A 21,083-nucleotide genomic window follows, 5' to 3' on the forward strand; every position below is an offset into this window, starting at 1 on the left:
ACATATGGAAGGTTTAAGGATTACCTGCTGCAGCTAATAATTTCTGTCTTTTTCTTCTCCCATCCTCACAGCTAATTCTGTTACACTCTCTCATCTATACTGAGTTCATGTAATAGACAAAGGCTTTAAAACACCGGCCAGCAGAATCTCTTGAGATCCTACTGGCAAAGGTGGGAGGAAACAAACACATTAGCTGACACCTGTTGAGTGGGAACATATGCAGTGATTCTCGATGGTAGCAGGGGACTAGACCTGACAACCCAAGGGGTCAGTCCCATCTTGTCTTTATGCTTGCAATTACCACACACATTTCATTAGCAATTTCCCTGTAAAGCCTCAAGTTTGTAAGCACCAATATAGCTTGACAGGACTCTACAATATGGTGTAAATGCAATACTTTAAGCTATCACATGGTGAATACTGCTGACGGCAGCAGCCAAAAAGTCCGAACACATTTTAGTTCCCTTTTCCCCTACCATTTCTTGCCTAATATCCTGAGGAGAACAGTTTTCTCTGCTGATCGTGATAACGAAACCCACAGGCAGCATTCTTACGCAAATCCTTGCTGAGAAGCAGAAGTCTTCTTAGCAAATAGACCAGGCTGTTAAGGTAATACACCCGCGAGTTGTCTCTTTGAGAGAGTCAGTTTTTTCTGCCTGTATCAAAACACTGAAGAGCTTTGGGGATTCCAGGTAAATTGTTGTACATGTTTGTCTTAGGTATAAATGTGCAAAGTTCTGGGAGGAATAGAATCAGTACAAGGTATTACATATAATCTCATACAAGTAGAAATTTTAATTGTAGATTTTACTTAGTACTAGTTATGGAGCTGAAAAGATGGCAAGCTGGTGCCATGTACTTTTTTCTCTCAAAGTTTTTTGTTTGGTTCCCTGAAATTTTACTAAAAGCAGTCCTAATTTAAATGACCTTTACATTTTGAATAACAACAGAAATTGTATCACTTAAAGCAAATTATTTTCTAGTAATTCCTTTTGCATTATCTGTGGCTGGTTGGTTTGTGGCTGGGGTATTTTTTGATGTACCGTAATATGGATTGAGATACCAGTTTATGTATTTTGTTTGTAGTGGGTCATGGAAAATATTTTTCTTTCCAACAGTGAGTCAGAATTGTACTCAACGTCTTTGAATGCACGAAATATCTTTTAAAATCGTATGAGATCTTGAAGTTCTAGAAATAAGGGTGGGAACTTTTCAGTGGCAGGAACTCAGGTTTTCCTTTCTTGAGACTTGGAGATGTTACATAAGTTCTAGTGGAATAAGCAGAGTCGAAACAAAGATACTCATAGGCAGTCACTGTATATATCAATAGGGTTCTGAATGAAGAGGGAGCTGTCTGCTTCATTTCTGTGTAGACTTGCCAGAAAATTTACATTATTCTGAAAGCCATTGATTTGCATATGAGAAAAATAAATTTAAAATCCCAAATTATTGAGTATCATGAATCCCTGTGCTTATATAAAGACATGTTAAAAAAAACCAAACCAAACCAAACCAAAATCCTTTTTAAGAAGAGGTATATTAGTCTGGTTTTATTGCTTGTAAGTTCTTGATGGAAAATTGAAGCTGCCAGACTTCTGTTGCTGAAGACTGAGTTGCCAATGCTTCATAGCTTTTCTGATTTTCACGTAGACAGGTGTCAGAAAGCATCAAGAAAGTAAAAGTGAAACTTTGTGTTAAACTTATCAGGGCATAGGATGAGGGGATGCTTTGGCCTCATGCATTGGCTGTAACGGCAATGGTTTGGAACAAAGCTGGGAATTTTTTTGTCTGTCCTAGTCAAGTCTTATGTCTTCACTAGTCCTGGTCTCAGTAGTGGAGTGGATGAACTAGTCCTCTCATGGTCCTGCAAGAGGATGTAGTTGATCTTATGATTAGGTAAAAGATGAGAAAAAGTGTTGAGAGAGAAAAGCAACAAAGGTGTAGAGGAATGAATAACAGAAAAGATACAGAATACCATGCGATCAGGCTGGAACCCTGTCTTGTTAATTTTGACAAGAGCATGTCCTCACGAGTGTTTGGTTTTGTGTTGCTAGTATTAGAGGGATCTTTGAAACTATGCTCTCAGGATAACATAGGGGCTGTCAGCCTCGCACCAGGGAATCCCTTAGATTTCTGTCTATCCTCTCCATCTTTGCAGTCCACCTTTCAAAAAACTCTCAGAGAGCAGAATAACATCTCTTTTCGTTATTTGGAATCTGATGAGGGCTTGTTTCTTCCATATACCAACCATTCTGTTAGCAAGTGTTTTTGTTTGGACAGGTGCTGTCCTTCTGCCTACTTCTCATACTTCCACTACCTACATTCATAGGAACAAAGTACTGCAAAATCTTAACTGCACTTCCCAAATGCTGCACTCACTATTAGAGGGAGACTTCTAGTAATTATAACTAGACTCAAGGGGAAGAAAACTAACCTGAAAATTATTTATGTCTTCTTGAAACAACCAAGTTGCATAATTCTGAAGTCTGTCTGTCTGGAAAAGGAAACAGTCAAGCAATAATTTATTACTAATTCAGAATGGCACTAGCATCTTGTGCAAGCAGCTACACCACATCCATTAACTTCAGTAGAAGTTAAGTCAGGCCCTTATAAAGTTGTCAAATAAATTTTAGGTTTGTATTTTTCTGTAACTTTCATATCTCATTTTCCTTGTCTTTTCTGTCCAGTTCTTTATTCTTCATACCTTGTCCATGGCTTAGGGCTCAATTCCCTTAGTACTTACCAGCTTCCCTGTTTATTCTACTGTCACAGAATTCATGAGTATACACCTCTTTCTCTTCTTAAACAGACAGCTTTATAATCTTTATTTTATTATTTCTAGCAGACTGATCAAGTACTGATTCTGTTAAAAGACTATGAGTCTTCAAAAGGCCTCTTTAGACCCTATTACTTGGGAATAGAAAGGAAAAGTTACAAATGATAAGTAAAAAGAAAAAGGGCTTTTTTTTCCTTTGTAAATCAGATCTGCTTGCATTTTAAAGAACTACACGAGTCCTTGTACAGTCAACACTTACATATATTTAATTTGCTTAATTAAGTGTCACGTGCACACACACATGCTACTCCTTTCACTGACCCAGTGTTGCTGTTTGAGGAAAGAGCAATCACAAGGGAAACTGAAATGATCTTCTGGCTTCATCGAGACTGGAAAGTGAATAATGAGGGCATGTTTATGCCAAAACAAAACAAATGTTTTGGTTTTTTTTATCAGGCTACTAGTGGAGACTGGAATATTCACAGTAAATTCAGGAAAAAATACAGTTGGAATCTTCGTATTTCTTGTGTTCTCATTGCACTGTAATTCTGTACAGAAGTGTGAAGTTATATTGTAAATAATGGAAAACTGCACTTGTTTACACTGAGGTGTAATTAAGATCTAGTTGTGGAAGAATTCTCTACAAGAGTATCTTGGCGTCTGTGTGAGTCTCTGTTGAAGGCAATGGGAGGCTAGGAAAGCACTGTGTATACAAATCCCCTCGATGAATCTATGGCATGGGAACTAAAACCTGGGTACTGGTCTAGATTTCTGCAAACGCGTTTTAATAGTGCAACCACCTCATACCAAAACAAATGTTACTGTGTTCCTTAGGTGCTGCTTCCAGTTCAGATCAGATGCTGAAAAGCCAAAATACTTTGCAGTGAGTTTCCCAACAGAGCGCGAAGAGAAAGCTCAGAAAACAAACCAAGTACTTCCTGCGTGAGACCCCTCTGTCCCACAGACACTTTGCACTTTAGAGAGGAAGGGTAGGGAGAACATAATCCCACTTCAGAATATTTTCAAGTTCCCAATTCCTGATTTACAACCCACTGTATCTGCTAATGGAATGGGTAACTGTTGTCAGTTTGGGGAAAGCAGACACAGAAACTGCAGGGATTATTCTATGAGAAGAGCCACAAATAAAAGATTCTCTCTTTTTCCCAGTTCACCATCTGTTTACCTGTCCTGCCCATTTGTGCATTAGAATCCACAATATGGCTTCCAGTATAATGTAGCTTATAAATGCAGAAACTGGTGACATACATTAAAGACAAGCAGACAGATTTCATGGAGTTTCTTACTCTCTTCTGATTCTTGGTGTTGCTTTTACCACTTACTACTCACTGTCAGTAGATGAGGGAGGCTGCATTGTGGATTGAAAACACTTCCATGTATGTGCCCAGGAGCTTTTAACTCCTGAAGAGCTCGTAAATCTGCAAGATTAGGGCAAGGTTTGGTCACAGTACTGGAAAGAAAATTATTTAAAGAAATCCTTTGATAGTCCTAACATGGCAATAACGAATGGTTCAGTGCATTTGAAAGCATGCATGAATGTAATTGATTTTGCTGTTGCAAAGATGTAGAAAACTTCTCAGAAACCATATATCATAACAAGAAAAGTCTCATCAAAACCACATTTCCAGCTTCCAAAAGGTCTACATGCTGAGTGTCTCTTGCCCAGAATGTTCACATTACTGCGGTTTGACTCTGTAAGTTTTCTTTAATTTCACATGGAAGAGGCAGCAGAAGAATCCATTTATTTCTTCCATTTACTACTTCCAAAGAAATGAGTTGCTGAGTTAACCAAGCAGCTGTTTGGATTGTAATTTATAAGTTCTGAAGACTGCAGATGCTGAGGTGAAGTTATAGTACCTCTGATGCTTTAGATTTTCTTACAGAAGTTAAACAAAAAAGCATGCATTAGTACAAGGTCAAAAGAGATTAGAGACAAAAGGCTTTGTTATTCTCTCTGGCATTGCAATTAGCTTAACTTTCTGTTTAGGTGGGGAGGATCAGTGCTTTGTGAGGTATTGTGGGAGAAATCTTGAATGATTAGAGATTACACTCTGCAGTGTAATTCTGTGTATGAGTGCATATGCGTCAACCAGCAGTAGATGGCTTATACCTGATAATCTCTATAGAATTTCCTCCCATCCCCTCCCGATAGAGATAACAAGTTTCACATATGTCTATCTTGCTTTGGCTGCATTTATTGTAACTTTGCAGCATAATACAAACAGTCTGGAAAGACTGAATTTCTTGGTGATACTGAAAGACTGGCAAACCCCAATTTAGAAGCTCTTGGTAACGAAGTAAAAGTAAGTACTGAACACCCGCTGAACTGTACTGAGTGAATATACAGTTAATTCTTCAACCTCCATCTAAAAATTTTTTTCAGATCCCTATTTAATGTACTTTGTAATGATACTCCTTCATTTCCAAAACAAATTATTCAGAGATCTTCCTAGTTACAACATCCCTATTTTATACCATTAATCTTACATTTTAACTTCCACACACAAAAAAAACAGATCCCACTGAAACAAGTTGTGAATCAGATAAGCCAGTGTGTCTGCCATAGCTGCGCCCGTGCTGCCACTGTTGGCTGAGAAAGCACTCCTTGCTGCACAGGGGTCCTGTGACCCAAAGGTGGCCCTGGTATAGTGTAGTGGGACCAACTCACTCCCCTTTGCCCGTTCTTCACTTTGCTGTGTTTTGATTGTACTGAATTAAAATGTATTGAGCTTTTGCTCTCAATTCGTACTAAAGACTGGTCCAAAAAGGTATCGAATAGGGCTAGCCAATTAAAACATTTTTGAGTGAAGACAGGTTTAAGTTAAGTGCCTTTAACAGTATCTATGTGTATTGATTTTCATTTCTTACTGTTTTACTCCACATATTTTCATTTTCCATCAACACATGCATAGTTTTTTTTCGGATACAAAATGTAGAAGAGAAACAAGGGCAAAGCAAAGGCAGGGGAAGCAGCAGGGAAAAAAATTGCTGAGAAGGGAAAGAAAAACTGACACACACACTCCAGACCAGAAGAATTTGTTTTCACAAAGGAACTTGCAGTTCTCCAAAGAGCTGGCAGGAATAATGCTAGTCTGGTGTATCATCTACATTCTAGTATAGTCTATGCTTCTCACCACAGGACACTCATATTTTTAGGGGTACACTAATTTTAAAGTAGTAGGTATTTTCTTTTATTTATTATGTGTTCAGCTCCCAGTTCCAGAAATAAGCAGAAATTATAGTATGCCCAAAAGGAGCTGTATGACCACTGTCTAATGGCAGTACGAGCACTGAAAATTTTGAACAATTGTATAAACAAGGCAAGAATACAACAAAATGCTCAGCTTCTCTAACCCTACAGGAAGATGTGTCACAATATCTCCACAGCCAATCAGCAGTACTACAAGCCTCAGACCAGGAAACTCTTTAAAGTACAGTATGTGTGAACATTGCAATGGGGACTTTCTCATTGCATCTCTTTCTCTTCGTTATGTTTACAGGATGGCAAGGGGCGTGTGAGAAAACTCATGGAGGTATTTGAGAAGAAAGCCTCCACAAAGGATGATTCTGAAAGCAGTCAGCCTTTCAAAGTCCCACGTCAACCTGCCCATCCAGGATTACAGACAAGTACAGCAGCACCTGGGAAATCTCCCAATCAAGGAAATGTAACTTCTTCTTCAGCACCCAGTACTCTTCACAAAACTGTTGATCCTAAGCCTCCTCTAGAAGACGACCCTTCAACTCATGATAAAACAGAGGACAATACAAGGCCCTTATTTTTGGACTCAGTGGCACAAATCTTTGGGGTTCAGCTTCAGGCAGTTAACAGAGAAAAAGGTGGAAAAGCTGAATACACTAACCCCCCCACCAAAACTAGTGCCTTAGCAAAAGAAGAGCCAAATCCTACAGAGAATAAGTTCCTTAAATCTGCTTCTCACAAGAAAGAAAAATATCCCTTGGGAACACAACCAAAATCAAATTTTGCACCACAGGAGAGAGAGGCAAAACCAGCATTTTCAAAAGTATCTACAGTTTGGGAAACGTTCATGTCTGCAACACAACAAAATGACCCCAAACCTTCTGTCTCTAGACCACCTCTTGGACAGAAACCCTCCCTGAGCCATGACATCTCCAGCAAAGAAGACACTTCTAACAAAAACGTTTTTTTACAAAAAAGACTATTATTGGGCCCTAGACCAATTACATCCTCATTTAAAGCAGCAAAGGAAATGAATGAAAATAGAAACTGTGCTGCAGAAGCTGCAGGCAGTCAGTTTTCTAACATTACACTGAAACCTACTGGCCGCTGGTCCGGCTCATTTCAAGGCACCCTCAAAAACGTGGAGGAAAAGACTGACGGAAAAGAAATGAGTACTGCCAAGAAAGTCTTTCCTAAGAAAACCATCCAGGAACAATCAGGTTCTTCTTCTTGTAAGTTCCATGAGATAAACACAGACCTTGCTGGAGGAAGGCCGTCAGGTGGATCACAAGAGGACGATGATAGGGACAGGAGCTCAGGAATCTTCAAGCGGAAAACCTTGCCACCACAGTTCAAGCTGGGCCAGTCCCCGCAGAAGCCGAGCAGACCCCCCAGTGTGGACGTGGGAAACTTCCGTAAGAGCTTGCCAAAAGACAGTGAGTTCTCTCTGTTCTTGCTTTCTTGGGCATGGGCTTTTTCACACATTTAGTACCCAATTAATTTCAGGAGTAATGCCCTCTTCTAACACAAGACTTGTGCATCAGACAACCCCTTAAAGCTTTAACCTAAGATTGTGTCTTTTCCTTACAAGACAGAAATTAAAATTATATTCTCCCTCTCTCAGCGGTGAAGTGTAGGATGAACGCTTTCTGTATTGGGTTTATTTGTTTTTCAAAACTACTTAGATGTAGCTATAACGTGACAGGGAATTTAAGTACTGTTCTCAACAGACATTTAAGTCCTGTCTTCCTATAAATGAGATGTCCATGCTATGTGTCATGTTCTCAAGAGTAACTTCCTGGGCATTGCTTGAGGGCCACAAAATGATATACCTGTAGTAACTACTTTTTTTTCCTTTTTTTTTCTTTTTTTTTTTTTGCCTTTCACAACTAATCACAGTGTGACCCTATAAGATGCTGTATTTTAAAGTTTGTTTAGAAAGTTGAACACTATCCAAATTACAAGAATCTATTGTCTCCATATGAAACTGCATCGATTTTATACCCAGATCTGAATCCAGACTCCAAAAGCCGTTAGAGGGGACGTAGTGGTTTTTTTCAGGTTTATATCAATGCAGTGGTGTGACAGTTAGCAGCACCTGAGGCTCTGCCTCTATTTTTGTGAAGAACCAAGCCTCTGAAATTTCTGAGGGTCATATTCTAGCCATGAATATTAAGGCTTGTCACTAGGTTTAAGGTCATCTAGTCCAGCCTCTCTTAGTGAGCAGGGACACCTTAAAGTAGATCAGGTCACTCAGATATGTCCCTGAAAATCTCATGTAAATATGTAATTTTCTAACCTACATATCCACTGTCACCTCCTTGAAGGAGAGGTCAGTTTTCCAGAGGTTCTGAATGTCCTTAATTATCGCTTAAATCACTGGTATTTCAAACTTTTTAGTTAAGGTTTTCCTCCAAAGATTTTAGGCACACTGTAATAATTCTAAAAAGGTAAATCAGCTACTCCGTTAGGAATGGGCATTGGAACAGTATATTTCTATTATAAGTTCTATAGCAGCTGAAGGAGGCTTTCTCTTTTTTCTTATAGCACGAGATGCTAGGAACTATGATTGCATAAGAAACTCTGACCCCATTTTGAAATCAAAGTTCTAAGTTGCATGGGTCCAGAGGAAAGCTGTCCTTGATCTTGTGCATGAGAAAAACAAGGACAGAAATAAAAATTTAATCCTATATTAAAATTTAATGTTTAAGCTTTTGTTTTTCCCCTTCTTTTTTTTTCTTAATGCACTCCTGTCTGCATTGAGCTTAGGAAGCGAAGAGTATATTCAATCCTCACATATATTTTTTTAGCTCAAGTAATGAGCTATGCCCTGCAACTATTTGTGTCAGCTGTTACACACAGCTAAGTAATTTCAGATAATGAGGGGTATTTCACCTATATTAGTTTGCCTTAACCATCTCTCTCAGATTTAATTAACAGATCAAAGTTAGACTCTTAAGTTTTCAGTGTAGTCAGTGGAAAAGCGAGATGCCCAGTTGTGTGATTCACAGTGTTTAAGTTAGATGCCTAAGGTAGGTGATATACGTTCTGAATAAATCCATGCTGTACATGTGCAGTACATCAGGTACAATCACATAATTTAATTGACACAAAATTTGTCCTTGTGCCTTCCATGTATAGAATGTGGTATGGCTCATGTTTTAGCAGTTTAGAATGTTCATAGGACTGATCTTCCTGAGAGAGAAGATATTTGAAGGTTGTGACCAGATGACAAAGCTCAGAGCTGACCTTCTCTAAAGACAAAAAGCCATACTAAAAACACAGTGTGCATGCAACTATATATTCTGTTGTTATGAATTCCACTCAAAAATTAGGAGCGTATCAGTAAAATAAAATGTATTTTCTTGCCAGCTGCTATGTTCTCATTTTCCTGCATTACCTACAGTTATGGAAGTGTTCTCACAAATCCATGGTCAGGAATAGATCCTTAAATAGCCTAAATTTGTGTGCCTCTTTAAAAGAAATATGCCAATATGCAGCAGTCTGAGCAGCTACCCCTTCTCCAGAGATAACTGTTCGGCATGACCAGCTTTACTCAAGTGTCTAGAGCCGTCTCAAAATTTTCAGCAAATGACATCAGCAAATGTTTTGATTAAACAAAAACAGTAAGATCTTTGCTAGCTACAACTTTGAGAAGTTCTGACAAAGTCTGGAACATGTAAACTTGCAATTAATTTAAAAAATACATTTTTTAGTTTATTTTAAAGTAATTAATGGAGTGAATGTTTTATTTGTTTGCTGCTTCTTCAACTATTTAATTTTTTTTTTTTTTGCTGGTTCCCATGCAGTTATAGACACAAAGAATTTTTTCATCCTCTTTTTAAAACTGACGGTTAGAAATATTTATTCTATCCATTTAAAATTAGTACTGTGAACAAGGCTGTGAGAACAATACCAGAGCTTTTGCTAGAAGATGGATCTCATGTTGTCACTAACCAGCACTCGTGCAGCCACAGGCCTGTATAAGTCTCACTGGGATCATGAGCTAGGAATGGAGTTGCCCAGTGTGATGACACAGATTCTTCTCCAAACATGTTGCAAAATACACTCCAGCTAAGTAAAACTGAGCGTCAGACACGTCTTCCCTTCTTCACGGTCTTTGGATCAGGGAAGAATTGAAAGACGTAGAAACCACATCAATACGAAGCTGTTCATAGTGGCCCTGAACTTCAGCCTTCCCCTGTAGAGCTGGTATGTAGACCTTGATGTTCTGTTTGACTTTAATCAATGCAGCTCATTTCCTTGTGGCCAGAACTCTCCATAGAACAGTTCTGGTGGAGGGACCAGGTGCACTACAGCGAATCCTGAACAAACTCATTTTCAGGTCAACACCTATTCGTCGCAGCTGGGTTTCTTGGAAATGTTGAACTTGAATTACAAAACCTACCTGCTTTGGAAAGGCAGTTAAACCGAATTGTTTTCTTTTTTCTTTTTTTTTATTTTTTGTTAACTGGCATTTCAAGACTCAAAGTCATGTCAGGATGATGCCACCCCCACAGAACAAATTCTTCCTGCTCATTATTTTGTCCTGATAAGCAGCACCTTCCCATAGTTGCTTAATCTGCTGTCATAATGCAGGTGCTGAGCAAAAGAACGGCTAACAAATGGAAATGGTTTCCCATTCAATGAGGCTTTATGAGATCTAACCTTTGGGAGTTCTGACCTGTACCAGGGCAAATGTTAGGCTTCGTGGTGTCCTTTGAGAAAAGCTCCATACATGGTGCTAGAGGCTCATGCTGGGGGGCAGAAAACCTTGTATTGCTTGATTTAAACCAGGAGTTTGAACTCAGCTTTCTCAGATGTATCGGTTCACCTGGTTTTTTTGGTTTTGGGTTGGATTTTTTTCTTCGGTTGTTTTTTTTCATTTCCCATAAGAGCTGCTTTACTGTTTTTCTGTAATCAACTATTCACTAGGCATGAAATAATTCTAAATGCTAGAGGCTGAAGGACTTACGTTAGGTAAGTCCTAAGGCAGTCTTAGTCATGTATGAGAGAAGGATTGAAACTGTCCACCATGCCTACTTGAATACTAAGGGATGCTCGTTTTCTATTGGCTTTGCTTCGGATTAGAAATTTTCACCTAGTCCTGAAAAACTTTTCTTGATAAAACTTCTGCAGATACAAGTGTCTTGCTTAGGAAAGTTTGACTATTGATGCATTATTATTTTCCAGTGAAGACAGTCTTTAAGAAAATACTGTCTGGGCCTGTACAGGGTACTCTGGCAAACTCCTGTGTTTGACCATTACAGCAATTTTCCCTAAGAGTAGATCTTATTTGTGTCAGCTCAGAATCAAGGAGATGTATGTGCTTTCTAGATTCAGAAAACAATACTAATGATACTGGTTTATAATAAACAATGCAAGGTGCAAACATGGCTTTGTTAGAAAAAAAAAAAAAGGCAAGTAATTTTGCTGACAGCTTTCCATGTGAGGCCACAACCATACTGTTGCTTTCAGTGGAGAACTGCACCTGGGTTAACCTCAGTGGGATCAAAAGTATACAGATGTCCACCCACGTAAAGTCAGTTGAAGGCTCAGAGTCCCTAGTGTTCTAAACAACTCTGAGCACCTTGCGAACGAACAACACTGGGGTTTCAGCTAGGCTTCATTTTGAGCTCTACTGGGAGAAAAAAAAAAAAAAAAGAGAAACTTTACTGAAACTAGGAGAAAAGGAGACATGCAAGAAAATTCTCACGTTTTGTAATTTGGATTATGGTTGTGTGTGCTGTCATTATTAGCTCCTGTTCCACAACTGATTGTGTACCCACACAGTGACATGGCTATCTGACTTGGGCAAGATGAGAAAGGAGGAATTAAAATTTGAGGTGCATTGTCAAAGTTATCGCAACACTCTGTTGGCAAAGTGATTAATGACCGTGTGCCACTCACAAGGAAGGTAAATGTCTTCACTATGTCTGCAAACCTGCTTAGAACCAGTCAGTTGTTGCTCTTACTTCATGGCAAAACGAAACAGAGGCTTCCAAAATTGTAAAGAACAGGGGATTTTTTTTTTTATCAGAGGATGTCACTGCTGTTTACTGCTGAATCTGGACTTAAAAGGTCAGTGTAGGTTTTCTTTTTTACCTCAGTGCTAGATTGGATAAAGTTACACAACTCAGTAATAAGGTGTAAGAGGATAAAAAAGAATTATAACTTGAGCCAAATCATCTGTCCAAGGCTTTTTACCTAGTCTTTTATTAGATTTCATGATGTTGATGTCTATTATTACTGGTCCCCCACACATTTACCAGAAAATTGAAATTATGATCACACAGACTACAAATTAAACTGTCAGTATGGCTTGCAGCACTGAAAAACGTAAATCACTGCACTTTAAAAATGAATGCAACCATCCTGATAGAAATATGAATGAGAGAGTTATTTATCTGCCTAAGGAAACAGATAAATCTAATCCAAGTTACAAATTAAATAAGCCTTAAGCGAGACCTCAAGGGAAAGTATTTCTCTGCAGAAGATTGATCCGGGTTCATGTTTACTGTTGTTGTGCACTAGGAAGAAAACGTACACAAAAAACATCACAATTTAAGATTTAAACTGGTTGCCCTCGATTATTTCCTTAGCTACGACATTTTGCAATATCTTTCAAATAACTTAACACACACTTTTAGTTAAAAAGGAATAAAATCCATCAATAAACCACCAGAGGACTGCTCTCAGTTTTGTACCTTCTGCAACTGGCACATTCGTAGGTTTTCCCCTATACATCTCCCTTGTCGGTTTTTCTAGGCCTTATATGGCACACTTGTGCTCTTCCAGATTATCCAATTCTAGTGAAATTAACAGTAAGATATGCATTGTCTATATGATAGTGTGGAGGCACAAAAATATATTTTTCTCATGTACACACTGATGATAGTCTGTGTATGGATTCTAAAGTCATTCGTGCTGTTGACTATGCTAATCCCACTGAGTAAGCTATATAAGCAGAGACTTCAGAATCTAAGATATAGAATTTCAAACTCCGAAGATAAACCATGCAAATGCACCCATTAATTCTTGAGAAAGTCTGAACTTACTACCAATTCCAAATACACATTGAATACAGTTTAAATTGTTTTGAGGCCAATTCTTTTTTGACTCACAGTATATGCCTATCATATTCTCTCAATAGGTCTGTACTTCTTCAAGTTCTGAATGAAACACATAATGCATTATGCTGTAGTAAAAATCAGTGTCCACCTTCCAGCAGGATCTTTGGGATTACACGTCACACGAACTTGAAAGAGCGTTGAGAACACTAGTTAGAAAGGCGAATGTATAGAGAGGGGAAAAAAAAAACTATGACTTTGTCATGGGAGGTGACAGAAAGGAAACTGCTAGAGAGAAAAACAGTAAAACTGATGGAATTGAGTAATTTTCTCTGCTTAATTACATAACTTTGGTTTACTTTTTGAAATCTTGCTATTTCCTACACCTACTTTGATTCACATTAAGCGACACTTTTGGTGAACATTCATCATTTGCTTGCATCACATGGGTCACAGTACACAAGTAGCTCTGCTGTACCAAAGCTGTGAGTATTCCGAAACCCAGAAAATAATGATAATATAAATTACATTAATAATTTTAGAGCTATTTTTTAAGATGCTAAATATTTTAGTATCTTAAAATAAAATATTTTAGAGCTTGACAAGAATGATATGAACTGGCTGAAAGTTTCCCATTCTTAAGCTGATACATATTTTGCTGAAAAATCTACTTGGCAACTAATTGTAACTGGAAGTAGCATCAGGACATATGAGGAGAATAAAAGAAAAGAAAATGAAGAAAAGATTTATCCAGCCATTTTTTAAAGTGGGGACTGGACTCAAGCAGGGTGATAACCAAAGACTTTCAGTGGTCTTTGTTTTCAAGACGTGAGCAGCATCTCCAATAACCTTTGTGTCTCTGTTGTTATGGTATGGCCAACAACAGCACAATGAAGAGCACTGAGCTTCAGTAATGTTGTAGGTGTAGCTGCTTACTTTGAGCAGCTCCAAAGCAACACAATTGTGAGACCTGAAACCATGGCTTGTATCTAGATGAATACGCGGTTTAGGGAAGCAGAGCAGAAAACAGCTTTCTGCACATTCTGAATAAAGTAGGAAGTGGGCGATCAGCTGCTGCAGATGCTGTTTCAGGTTCTTAGCAAACACTTTATAAAACTCAGAAAGCTTCCCAGATCTTGCGTGTAGAAATAGTGAAGTGTTTTGCAGTAAGACTGAAAAACTGTGTTGCATTTGCAGAATAGCTCAAAAGCATTTTGTTTTATTAAAGGGTGCTTCTTTCAAATTACAAAAGCTTTGACCGTGTAACTGCCTGAAAAATGCTGAAGTAGTTTTGTACAAAAACTAAGGACATTAATTAAGAAATTTAAAGTTGCAGACATTTTTTCCTGCAGAATGTTTGGAGTCTTCTTGCACTAGCTGATCATTGTCAAGTTTTCTTGACATTAGTAAATCAGAAAGGGTGGACACCTCATCCCACTGCATCAGGGGTCAAAAGGAGTAAGGTCTTGCCAAAGGCCATACTCGAGGCCAAAGAAAAAGTGGTATGGTCTGATTTTTCAGATATGAAATGAAGAAACAGTTTTTCCCCGTATGTGCAAGAGACTGCCCTATGAGGAAAAGGATTTTCTTACCTATGCCTATTGCTATGCATTTATGGTGAAGTAGGTGCAATCAGAGTGAAATCGACATGAAAGGTAGCGTAATAGACATTGCTGTTCAGTTCCAGTTTTTTTTGAATGCAGCCTTGGATGAGAAACTTCTGGGTCAAGGCAATGGATGGCTTAGATGCTACAGCCTGACACCTTAAACATAATTAAGAATATAATCTTTGCAGTTAAGTCTGGATTGTGTAGAGACTGGAGGGCAGGCTAATGCATTTCCAAGAGAGTGTGTTGTTGATAGATGCAATACAGCTGTTCTGAGCTAGCTGGAGTTTTTTAAGCACTATTGATTTTTAGAGTAGGTATACTTGGCTGCAGTCTAGCCAAGGTGTGAGAAAAATATGAAGCCAGACCACCCTCTGCCAGGATGGGATAGTCTTGTACTTCAAGGGAGTTTATTAAAATTTGTCATTGTTGCCAGTTAAAGGCTTTGTGCCAAGTCATCGCATTCCATTGCAATACAGGTTGAACTGATCATCAGGGTTTGTATCTTCCGCCAATGGATGTTGAACTGCAGGTATGAGTGCTGAAATTTTTTTTTGTTCTGTTTTTGTCTGCTTCTGTTCTGCTCAGGTTGATAATTAGATACTGTTTTTCATCTGTGTGCCAATCTCTCATCTAAGCAGCGAGATACCCTGGTATTTAGGGGGGTAATAAATAGAGTTTTGTCATTTCAGCTTTGTTAGTACTAGAGCCCATATCACTCTTGCAGATGAGTCCAATTTAATTTTATGATTTTGAAAAGGATGGGGTGAACTGGCCCTCACCAAAGTACTGGTTCCCCTAAGATTCCTACTCCATGAAGTACTGCCTGTTGCATCTGTTACTCCAGTAAGGACTTCAGGCACTGCTGGCATTTCCCTTCAGTTTGCCACATTTTTCTCCTATTAGCATCTCAGGACAGCACAGAAGATTTTAGCAAGGTGAGAATGGAAATATTTTTCTCATTGTGCCCTGAAACTTTGACTACATAGAGTACATGGGTTCCAAAAAGCTCGACCTGTTTTGTTTTTTTTTTACTAATTTTTGTTTTAGTTCACAGAGGAGAGGCATGGAAATTATAGGATGTCGTTACACACAGATTGATATCTCCTGAGGCTGTCAAACACCAAATATCTGGACATGAAGGGAAGGTGGGATCTTTTTCTAGATGCTGTGTTAGCTATCATAGCTATTACTGATACCTAAAAAGGTATCAGTATTTCCCATTCACAAACCAGGAATGGCAATGGTCAAAGTCACAGATTTTACATCAAGACAACTTCAGTGTCCTGAACTTCCTGATATAAACATCCTCCAAGAATGTAGGTGACCCTTTGGTCCCTGCATCCAGGGAAGTTGTTTGTGAAGATTTCCCAAGAACACAAGAGAAGTGTTTGCAGTGTTCTGTGAGCAGTCCTGCTCTAAATGCTGAAGCTCTGGGTATGATTAAAGAAGTTTAATACCACAAGCAGTGGTGTGATGGGCTATTAGGTACTTTCTGTTCTAAACTTTAGGACAGTTTCTACAGCAAGTTTCTCTTAGTCGCCTTACAGCTGCACAGGTTTTGAGGAACTCATTCCTTTTCATCCAATCTTTCATTTCTTTGTGAAAAGCTTCAGTTTCTGCATCTGTTTCTTCAGTTCAGCACAGCATGCGAGAAAGCTGAGAGTTCCAAGAAGAGAGAAGAGGCCATTTGGAAACTGAGGTGTTAGTGGTCAAAGCTACCACACAGTGATGGTCCTTAACACTGTTTCCTGTGATAAGAGAGATTTGAGTGTCTGTGAAACCAGTTTGTAGTTTCAATTTGATTTCTCATTTGAGTGTCCTGGAGCTGACTTCAGTTCCACTACAGCACAGAGCCTTTCCATGTTCTCAGAGCACCAAATGTCTCAGAGACACCAAAAGATAAAACTGGAGTCAAGCTAAAATCCTCCATTAAAATAGGAAACAAAACACTACTGAAACGGTATGATAGCTTTTGTTCTGCAGGCCTGGCTATAACAGCTTTTTCTTACTGAATGTCACCTTCTCACCTAACTCATCCCATTACTGGAATTAAAGCCAAATTATACCCACATCAGTCTCAGTCATAAGTGTAAGTAGTTACAACTCTAAAAGCAGGGAAGAGTCAGTTGCAATAGTTAGAAAATAAAAAAGGAGTGATTCCATTAATATGTTGTTCACTTAGTAATGGTTAGATTCCAGCAATATACATAAATTAAAAGGACAGGTTCTTAGCCCTTATAATTAAAAAAAAGCAGTTGATCTAAAATTCACGTGGTGCCCTCTCCTGGTTCAGTATCCTAGTGCCTGGATTTGAGACATTAGATGTCTCAAGACACATCAGATTAAAGGAGTATTATGCACAGAGACTTGGGCAGAATTTTTACCTCAGACCTACAAACTAGTCACAATGAAGCAACGCTGTGCAATGACATAATGGCATGTATGCATGTGCATATACACAACACTGTATAAACATACATAACATAAATAGACCACAGAAAAACTGATGTAGGATTCTCTGATAAAACGCAAAAATTTGAGACTATAATTAATACCAATTAGCATGGGTTTTATTAAAAAAACAAACAAACAAAAACCTAAATCCAAAACCCAAACTTTCTTGCTCCTTTCTTTGGTTAGAGTCTGCTTAAAAGAATTTGACTGAAGATACATGCTTAGAATGTCCGTGCTATTCATGTTTGTCAGAGATTTCAGAACAATGAAGATTATAGCTGACAAGTCTGTGGGTGAAGAAAGACTATGAAGAGTTAAATGCAAACACACAGTCCTCAGAGAATCAGATACAACAAGACCACAATCATGTGTAATCTTGGCTCACATAAAAAAAAGTTTATCAAATAAATGTGTAGAAGACAAAATGAAACCGTACCCGTGAAATGAGGTAGTGCAATGGCCTGGGAAAAAATCTAGGCATCATGAACAACTTTAAGTCAGTACAATGATGTGGCAGAAAAATCTAATGCATAATGGTTGCCAGCCCATAAGCCTAAGTTCTTGGCATATTACCCTTAAGGGATCTTCATATAGTTACAAAGTTTTTGATTACAAGATTTTTGTTGATGGGCCTTAGTTTGATATTCAGTTGTCTGCACTTCCAAAACAGGAGGACGGATGACAACTGGAGAAAATACTGTAATCCCCTGGATGCAATCAGTAGGGACATTGCAAGAAGAAGAATGCCTTATAATTTTCATCACTACATGTGGCAGATAAGTGCGTGCTGTGTAGAATTCCAGTACCAGATATTTTACAATGCTGGAAAAGTTGGAGAGATTATAGAAAATTTGTGCCATTACTTTATATGATTTCTTCAAGATGGGCCTCAAAGCATAGAGATTCCAGGTTCAGTATTAGAAAGTGCCTCATAACAAATGTTGCTGGCCTTTAAACACCCTACTTCTTGCTTTCTCTGCTACAGAAATGAAGGGAAAAAAAGAATTTATCTCTTTCTTCTTTGACAGAGATTTAGGTATTCACTTTGCTCTCCCTCAGTCTTACCATATTTCCCTAAAATACCACTTGTTCAGTATCTCCAAGAATTCATGTTTTCTAGACCTCTAATCACTCTCACCGTTCTCCTTCGGGCTCTTTCCAACTGGCACGCATTAACCCTGCTGCAGCCTCCTCAGTACTACGTGAAAGCATGATTTCATTTGTCTTTTGGACTACACTTTTGCATAAAATTATAAAAATATATGTGACACCATACAACTTTAATCTTGGCATATCTTAAATTTTAAGGGTCTTCCTTTGCAAGATGAATATCCCTTAACAAAAACACCAAAGATTTCACCTGTGTAATCAGCAGTACTAGGACTTTCAGTACTTTGCTGTTTAAGTAATGGAGGAATTTAACAGGTTTTAAATGCACTGCTTTGGCATGTATGCTGACAAGCTGCTCCAATCATCCATGAAGCTGAATTTATCCAGAAATTTTTGAGTTCTTTGTTAATAAGCAGAAAAACTGCCAAGGATTGGTATTTTTGCTTTGATTTCCATGTGACACATAAGGGATCCTTCTAATAGTTGTCAATTCCCTTCTCCTCCTGTCTGTCCCAAGGACAGGATGTCAGACTCACAAGCAGCTAAAGAAAGCTTTTTTTTCTAACTTTCAGTCTTTATATTAAACATTACTAATTATTTGTTTTGTACTGTTGTTATGTTACCCTGTAAATACTAGTCTGTACAATAGCGATATGAAAACCTTGGCCGTCTGGGAAAGGAAGGAGAAAAATCTAAACTAGAAGTCTGCAGTGCAGAAGACAAAACAGAAGAGAAAGTGCGAGCTGAGCTATTTGGGAGACTGACAGTCAAGCCGCATGCGTAATAGCTATGCAAAATTATTAATTAGGTTTTGAATATGTATGATTATTTAGGGAAAAATAATGAATACTCATGTAATCGGGTGATAGAAGCTTTGGCTGGGGCAGCATACGGGGTGCGAGATTTGGGGAAGATACAGCCCTCGCACCCAGCGCTGATATAAAATGCCTCTTCTTAATGCTACTTCGGTGTTAATGAGTTTTTCTTCCGAAGTTTTGGTAACACTGTGTTTAAGCCACTTTTTTCCAATATGGTGAAAGTTTCTTTTTCTTAATAAGATTTTAATCTCCATTATACAGGTGGAAAGAAAACCCCTGGAAGGCAAGGGGGTTCTTTTCAAATGTAATTGGTTTTAATTGAAATTTGCTTTTTCCTTCTGCTCCCCACTTCAATTTTGTTGCAGTTCCCTCCTGGGGACAATTCTTTCTGGGTAGGGTTTAATCCACTCACGATATTTAATCCACTCATGATACAAAATTCTAGATATGACATCGTGGCGTCCATGATTTCATTTGGTTGTGTTGAAAAACCTCTCTTAACATGAACTCTCAAAGCAATGGTTACTATGGTTTGATTGTGGCTTGTACACAGAGCATGAATTCAGTGCAGCATACATGCACACAAGCCTACTCATGTAATTATGGCTCCTGTGCCTGGTGCACTGCATAAACATGTTTTTAAGGCTGCACCTGTTCATTGAGCTTCTGTGCAGCTTCTCAAACCACCACATTTCTAGTACAGGCTTGCTAGACAATTAGGTCTAGCCTTTTACAACTTACGTTGCAAATGTTATTTGAAGATGTATAGAAACCTGTACACCTCTTAATGCCAAAATATCTTTTCCATCTCTCATCGCTTCCCTTGAAACTCTGCCCTTGAGCAAGGAAAACTCCAGCAAGACTGCATCAGTGCTAAAGTGAAACTCCAGGGCTGTTTTTTTCCAATAAATTGTAGAATTAAAGGATAACTTATTTTTAAAGCACAAGAGCTTATATTCTGGATAAAGTGATGGTTTTGAGTCTTCACGTCTTGGCAAAGACATTTTCAAGGCCTTCTATAGGCAGTACATTCTTCTAGGTAGAGCCTCTCTACTCTGGGAAGATAAGGTACCAAATGTATCTAAGAAACATTCAACAAAATTTACTTGCTTTGGAGTGTGTGCAGTACTGGTATTTTATTCTAATACTTCATGTAAACAGTGAGGGTCCTTTCTCAGCTGTTTTTTGATACATTCAGCCTGTTCTGCTTTTTTTCAGGCTCTGAAAAGGAAGGTTTGAAGCTGATGCCACCTTCCTCAGCAGCAGTCTTGCTTCCTTTGCCTCCATTACACCCTGCTGTGCTACCTCGCCCATACCTGCGGGCACCAGCAGCTCCCAGCCTGCCTCCCAGAAACATCAAGCCCAGCTCTGAAACAATGTAAGTGATTATAATCCCCCGGATCTTTATTTTCTCACATTTTTCTGACTATTATTTTACTCATGCAGCAGCAGATTAAGGCTGCGAGTGTCCCAGGTTTCTGGGGGAGTGAAGTCCCACACCACTTCCCTTGTCCTTCCCTGATCCTGTTAGTTTTTATTAGCTTGAAACCTCCATCTATGCTGCGTTTCCCTAGACTGTCTTACCTATAACAACACCTTTTTCTGACCTGTTGGCATTGGGTGGGGGTAGGCAGCAGACACTCTGCTGGGTTTTTTACTCCGGAAGGCTTCAAAGACTTCACACAGTGGCAGAAAATAATTTGTGTCAGTAACTTAAGCTTCCCCTTGCGTTTTTGAGGGGAAGAGGGGCAGGAGAATCAGGTCTACCGGTCAATGCCCCAGGAAGCAGCTTTGCAAACTGGAGGTACTGAGCTCAGCGCTCGTTGTGAAACTGCACCAAGGAGCTGCATAGAGGTCTGTTGTCGTAACGCCGAGAAGCTTCTGTCGCATACAGGGATCTTTTCTTTATCCTTCTTTGAAGAGCTGTGTACGAAAGGGGTGCCTCCTAGCAACGGAGAGTTACAACCACATCAGACTAGCGTCAAAACTGACCTGAAACACGGTGAGCCAGAATGATGAGCTGCTCTG

At 38.9% G+C, this 21,083-nt stretch overlaps 1 protein-coding gene across 1 annotated transcript in view; it reads left to right on the plus strand.

Moving 5' to 3' along the window:
• FYB (FYN binding protein) overlaps positions 1 to 21,083 on the plus strand; it is a gene marked incomplete at its 3' end in the record, with an annotated part of 45,770 nt that overhangs the window by 3,587 nt on the left and 21,100 nt on the right. Inside the window, exons 2-3 of the mRNA XM_010133307.1 lie at positions 6,295 to 7,429; positions 20,274 to 20,433. Coding sequence (XP_010131609.1) covers positions 6,295 to 7,429; positions 20,274 to 20,433 — 1,295 coding nt within the window. The remainder of the gene's footprint in view (positions 1 to 6,294; positions 7,430 to 20,273; positions 20,434 to 21,083) is intronic.

The sequence above is a fragment of the Buceros rhinoceros genome, unplaced genomic scaffold (genome assembly GCF_000710305.1).
Source record: "Buceros rhinoceros silvestris isolate BGI_N320 unplaced genomic scaffold, ASM71030v1 scaffold9753, whole genome shotgun sequence".
NCBI lineage: Eukaryota > Metazoa > Chordata > Aves > Bucerotiformes > Bucerotidae > Buceros > Buceros rhinoceros.